Below are 6,690 nucleotides of genomic sequence, written 5' to 3' on the forward strand. Positions count from 1 at the left end.
AGGCTGGGGATCCTCCCAGGGTATCTCATGCAAGTCCCTGTCAAATGGAACGAATGGCATCTGTCTGTGTGTCATGCGCTGCACTAGGAGTTTCTTCCCTTCAATCTGATGTTGTGGTTCCTTCCATGATTCCCAACCTACAGGTGAGGGCACCAAGGTGGGAAGGTCATTCTGCAGAGAGAGAGCACCATGCATGGTCAAGTGTGCAGAGCACTCCCAGCCCGTCCTGCAGGCTCTATCCAGGCCCGGCTCTCTCAGCGCCCGAGGAGGTGCAGGAGGAAATGAGGAAATCTCAGTTTATATTCCTAGGTGGAACCTATCAGACATGAAGTCCTCATATTGAAGACTGGTAGGAACACTGGTGGCCTCCGTGGCCACAGTGACAGTTCTTTAAGTTCCAACAGGTTGCAACTTTGTAGAGGCCTAAGTGGATGTTTACATTGATTTATCTAGTTTTTACTAAAATAACACTTATAAAGGAAATAGTGGCTTTAAAAGATTCTGTGGATAACATGAGTAACGCAAGCTCAGCAAACACGAAACAGTACAGCTGACAATCTTACTCCTGTGGGCTCTTCATTTTAGTCTCAGATGGACTGAATACTCAGACAGACCTGAAAATTGGGGAGAAAAGGATATAGGCAGGAAGGAAGAAGGGAAGCAAAAGAAGAGAGGTAGGGAAGGAAGGTAAAAAGGAAGGGAATTACTAAGAATAATAACGAAGTATCTTATTCACGTGTTCTATGGTTATGAATAAGCCTCTCCTTAAATGTACGTTTTACCTTGAGATATTATTTATTGGTCATATGTGCTAGATAATTAACAAAACATTTAAGGGCTAAGCATCTAACCAGGATATAAAGACTCTCCTCACCAGCTTTTTTTTCTATGATATTTAAATTCATAAAATATTCAAGCAAAATGTTCCACAACATTTCATTCTGCTTAATACTAAAAATTAAAAGTATTACCAAGCTCTTCTATTTTATTAGCAACAAGCAAAATGCCACTTATGTAAAAGAACACCACTCTTCCTGATGCATGTGTTTAATTGCAAATCAGTAAACATACATATATTGGGGGTGAACAGTCATCATTTCACTGATAAGTGTGCTTGGTCCATATTCCCACAGGGTCTTCCTTCTGCCCTGAGAGTCTAGTGAGCTTATGAATATGTTCAATTTATCTATACAAGATGCCAGAAAACTAGCACACAACCTCATTAACCCAGTGAATACAGAGACAGACATGAACATAACAAGTCTGGACTTTTTTTGACAATTTCTCTTTATAACCCAGAAAATTTTTTTTATTTTTCTTTTCCAAGTGACCCAGGATCACGAAACTACCCCTGGAAGCCGCACCTCCTTGTCTGTAGGGAAACTGACGCATACCAGCTGACAGCTCTCAGCTATCCAAATGATTAGCTTCTGATGTAATATTTGGACGTGCTATTCACATTTAAGAAGGCAGTGACAATGGTGATGTCTGACCTAGCTGCATTCAAGAATGGTGCTTCAGTCCGCAGCAGGCCTGTAAACCTACATCCTGACTCACGCAATCCGGGGAAAAGGGGCTTAGGAAATTCCTTTTCTTCTACATTGGCTCAGGGAAGACTGCTCTCTGCCAAAAATCCCTGGAAGAAAGGTGTCTTTTGTGGGTATAAATGTTATTTAATTCTGTAGTTACTCCAAAGTTATGGTAGCAACATCTCATGCAGTCCCACTGTAAGTCAGAAAAGCCATTACCATTTTTGAGCAATTTGTTCCAGGCATTTAACCATTATTGTTACTCTTTGGAAAACTATGCAAACTGTTCTGATGTTTCCATTTTAAAGATCAAAAGCTGGTGCCAGGTGCAGTGGCACACACCTATAGTCTCCACTATTTGGGAGGCTAAGGCGGGAGAATCACTTGAGCCCAGGAGTTCCAGATTAGCCTGAGCAACACAATGAAACCCTGTTCATTAAAAAAGAAAAAAAATTAATAAAAATAAAATGAAGAGTTAAAAAACTGAGACTCGCAAAAGCTGAGGCATTTATTCAAGTTTCTAGAGCTCAGGAGGGACAAAGATTTCAATTAAGAACTGTCTGGTGTGAGATGGTATCTCAATGTGTCAATCATTAAAAAATCTGGAGACAACAGATGCTGGAGAGAATGTGGAGAAATAGAAGTGGAGAAATAGAAACACTTTTACACTGTTGGTGGGAGTGCAAATTAGTGCAACCATTGTGGAAGACAGTGTGGTGATTCCTCAAGGACCTAGAAATAGATATACTATTTGACCCAGCAATCCCATTACTGGGTATATACCCAAAGGATTATAAATCATTCTATTATAAATACACATGCACATGTTTATAATACATGTTCATTGTGGCACTGTTTACAATAGCAAAGATCTGGAACCAACCCAAATGTCCACCAATGATAGACTGCATAAAGAAAATGTGGCACATATACACCATGGAATACTACGCAGCCATAAAAAATGATGAGTTTGTGTCCTTCAGAGGGACATGGATGAATCGGGAAACCATCATTCTCAGCAAACTGACACAAGAACAGAAAACCAAACACCACATATTATTACTCGTAGGTGGGTGTTGAACAGTTAGAACACGAGGAGACAGGGAGGGGGGCATCATATACTGTGGTCAGTCATGGGGGGGGCTAGTGGAGTGTGGGGATGGTGGGGAGGGATAACTTGGGGAGAAATACTGATATAGGTGATGGGAGGATGAAGGCAGCAAACCACCTTGCCATGTATGTACCTATGCAACAATCCTGCATGATCTGCACATGTACCCCAGAACCTAAAGTACAATTAAGAAAAAAAAGAACTGTCTGGGGCACAGTTTATGCCCTTTCCACTGTAACATGCCACTCCCAGAAGCTAGATGAATCTTTAGAAGGGTCCTGCACATTGTTCACTTTGAATACATTTATTAAGCAACCACGAGTGCCAGCAACTGTCCTGGGCACTGCTGGTATGGAGGTGGGCAGAGAAGATACAAGCACTCACAGATCTCAACTTCCATGGGAGATACAGAGATGCATGCATAACAAGTTTGGAGAAGTGTGAAGAGAAGCTTCAGAGTGCAGTGAGGGCGGGTGGGGGGAACACAGAAGAGAACTGATGCTGAGGAATCTGGGAATCTGCTGCAGAGGCACCATTCGTGTCAAGACTTGAAGAATGAAAATAGGAGACAGCCAGAAGAGAAAAGATGCAGTGACCACATCCTTTGGCTTTAGAAAACAGCTCATACTCGGCATGCGTGTTTATTGGGCTGCTTTTTGCTTGTCTCTTGCACTGTAATGTGCTCTATTAAAACGCAGTAGGAACTGATGGACTCCAGTCCTGATGACGAATGGAATACAGGACATCAACTACGAAGGCATGGGCTCATTTACAGACTAACTATCAGAAACCCTAGGTCTAAGTATAGCTCACCATTTATGACCTTCATGATTTGGGGTAAAGAAATTAGCCTATGTGAGCCTCAGCTTACTCAACCTTAAAATAGGAATAGTAACTTACAAATCTTTGGGAGAACCAAATGCATTCTATGTATAAAAGCTTTTGTAATGTTACTTTTCTATGTTTCACAATCTTTTATGGCTATTTATTATAGAGAAAACTTGTGATGGCTGCTATCTACTTGGGACCACACTGATTTATCACAAAAAAGATTGCCTTTCCTCCTGCATCACTAATCCAAGGAATCAGTTCCAACAAACAACTGAATGTTCAGACTTTGACTTTTGCAGATTTTTTAAAATTTTAACTTGCAGCACTTGATTTTTTTTAAATCTGCAACATTTTATGTAAATAATAGCAATGTAAAAATTAAGCTCAAATACTGCCCACACAGAGAGCCAACCTCAAGAACCCCAAACAAATCTTGCCTTAGGTTGGGTCACACAACACAGTAACATACACCTGGAGGAAATGCCTAATTCTGCCTGTCATTGAGTGTACTCCACGAAGAACCCATGCGGAGTGGTCTCATCCACCTCAGATCCAGTAGAGAAAAGGTTGGACTTGGGGGATGGGAGCTCACCAGACATCTGTACTGTTCCCATACTAAACCCTCTCACATCACGGAGACCCAGCATGGGGCCAGAGGCTCCCAAATAGAAGCAGAAAGACGAGGGCACCTCTACATGAAGAATTACAACCAGTAATCATCCACTATTAACAGCTGTTTAAACACGGAATTATTCTGGATTAAAGACACCAAGCTTCTCAACTATGAGCATGCTAAAAGAATGCCATTTCAGCTAAAGAACAACCATCACCTGTCAGGCGTGTTAAGTTCAGTTACTATTAGTAGCATAACATCTACTACGCTACTAACCAGAGCTTAAACGTAAATAAAAGCGCGCATCTTCTCCACCTTATCTCCTTTGCCACATCTCTTCCTTTAATGTGGAATGGCCAAAAAAGCATAAATAATTAAAGCACGCTTCAGTTTTTTCAGTACCTCTTCTAAGGTGGTGTCTGAGATCCCATAGCCTGTCAGGTGCAGCTGACACAGGTTCTCATCCAGGGCCTGAAAGAGCCCTTTGAAGCAGGCCTTGTCTGTGTCCTTTGGAATGGTGTAGCTCAGCTCACTTCCACTGCTGTCTTTGAGAAACGCTTGTGAAATATACATCTTGATCAGGGATGTAACACGAGCTATGTCTTTCAGATCATGGGCCTCCAGAACAGAAGGCTATCCACCAAAGGAAGGAAAAAAGAAACCGGTAAGGAATGTCAATTCAAATTTACATCAATTCATGTCATGTAGATCCATAAGCAAATTATATCAAAACTCCACTTCAAAGCTTAAGTCAAATATCACATTTAAGCAATAGGCATTGCAATGACATCTTGTACATTTTTGTTTCTTTTTAAAAATTTAAATCTGATACATGCCCCCTAACATGCCCATCTTGGCTACCAGGCATGCCATGGCCAGCCTCCTGGGGTTTGTATTCATGAAGTGCCCCCTATCCCCTGCCAGAGTCACAAAGAGCTCCTGGGCCTAACATTGAACAGCAGGAAACTGGGTTGAGTCTTCTTAAAAGGGAGACAAGAATTCTCAGCCAAAGAAGAAAGGATCCACCTGGGGATGGTGATATTCCCACTGAATTAGAGAGGAAGCAAACAGGAACCTTGGCTCAGAGCTGGGGGCAGACTTTTTGTGGGCCACCAAGGGCCAAATACAGTCATCAAGAGTGGAGAGGTGACTTCCCACACACCCGAATCCCAGCCCAAGAGTCACCACTGCCTGACCTCCATTGACACAGGTAATGATGACTACAGATGTGACACAGGTTCAGCCTCTCAGGTCAGACTCCACTCGCTCTATCCCCTCCCTACTCTTCTGCATTCTGACAAAGCTTTAGCCTCGAAGAGGGAATAAATATCTTTGTCAGAAAAATACTTCCAGGCCAGGCACGGTGGCTCACGCCTATAATTCCAGCATTTTGGGAGGCCAAGGCGAGTGGATCACCTGAGGTCAGGAGTTTGAGACCAGCCTGGCCAACATGATGAAACCCCATCTCTGCTGAAAAACACAAAAATTAGCCAGGGGTGTGGTGTCATGTGCCTGTAATCTCAGCTACTCAGGAGGTTGAAGCAGAAGAACTGCTTGAAACTGGCAGGCAGAGGTTGCAGTGAATAGAGATTGTGCCACTGCACTCCAGCCTGGGCAATGGAGTGAGACTCCATCTTGAAAAGAAAGAAGGAATAAAGGAAGAGAGAAAGAGAGACAGAAAGAAAGAAAGAAAGGGAGAGAAAGAGAAGAGAGAGAGAGAAAGAGAAAGAAAGAGAAAGGAAGAAAAAGAAAAGAAAGGAAAAGAAAAGAAAAGAGAGAGAGAGAAGGAGGGAAAAATATTTGCAGAATACCTAGGTCATGCACTTCCTGGCCCTGACACTCAGAGCAGCTCCTGTACCTATCAGGTAATTCTGACCCCTCACGTATTTTCTCCTAGTTTTCAAATGCATGCTTGGGTTCCCAGAGACTTGCTCCCTGCACAGGCCTGGGGGCACTCATTTTGGCCTGTGGGCCATTGTGCACAGAAAGCCTCTACTGAGTTGTTATTACTGTGTAACTGTCGCCACTTGTTTCCTATGCCACAGGTGGGAATGGGACTTCAGCGAGATGGAATGGCTGCATTCCTTACCTGCCTTGTGAGCGTCAGGCAGAGCCCCTGGCCATACGCCTCCTTCAGGCAAAAGGGAGGACCACAGCACCTGAGCCTCCCATGCTGGAGGACGGCCACGCAGTCACTCAGCACTTCAGCTTCGTCCAGGTGGTGGGTTGTGAAGATGATCGTGCGACCTGGGTTCAAGCATAGGGTGCATCAGGACCAGCAGGACAGATACCCCAGAAGGACCTTCTCTCCTTTCCTCAGGATGGTAGATCCAGGTATAATTTAAAGATCCTTACCAATTTCAAACAAAAAAATTAAAATGTGTCCAGCAGGAAGGACTTACTCAAGGCCACTTGGCCAGTTCGAGGCTCTGAAACTCTTTCCTCTAGAGTTGTTTCCACGGATCTCCCACCCCCACCCCCATGAACCAAAGTGGGTGCTCTGCCAGGCATGGAGGGTAAAACTGAGGGCAAAACACAGAATGTGTGTGCACAGCCCCCTGTTCTCTCCTACTTAGAGGCAGATCACTGAATGAAGAGAGACAAGA

General features: G+C 43.5%; 1 protein-coding gene across 1 annotated transcript in view; it reads right to left on the reverse strand.

Moving 5' to 3' along the window:
• Positions 1-6,690, reverse strand: part of ABCA13 (ATP binding cassette subfamily A member 13) — a 424,215-nt gene that overhangs the window by 183,666 nt on the left and 233,859 nt on the right. Inside the window, 2 exon segments of the mRNA XM_017500828.2 lie at positions 4,487-4,717; positions 6,174-6,331. Coding sequence (XP_017356317.1) covers positions 4,487-4,717; positions 6,174-6,331 — 389 coding nt within the window.

The sequence above is a fragment of the Cebus imitator genome, unplaced genomic scaffold (genome assembly GCF_001604975.1).
Source record: "Cebus imitator isolate Cc_AM_T3 unplaced genomic scaffold, Cebus_imitator-1.0 Scaffold272, whole genome shotgun sequence".
NCBI lineage: Eukaryota > Metazoa > Chordata > Mammalia > Primates > Cebidae > Cebus > Cebus imitator.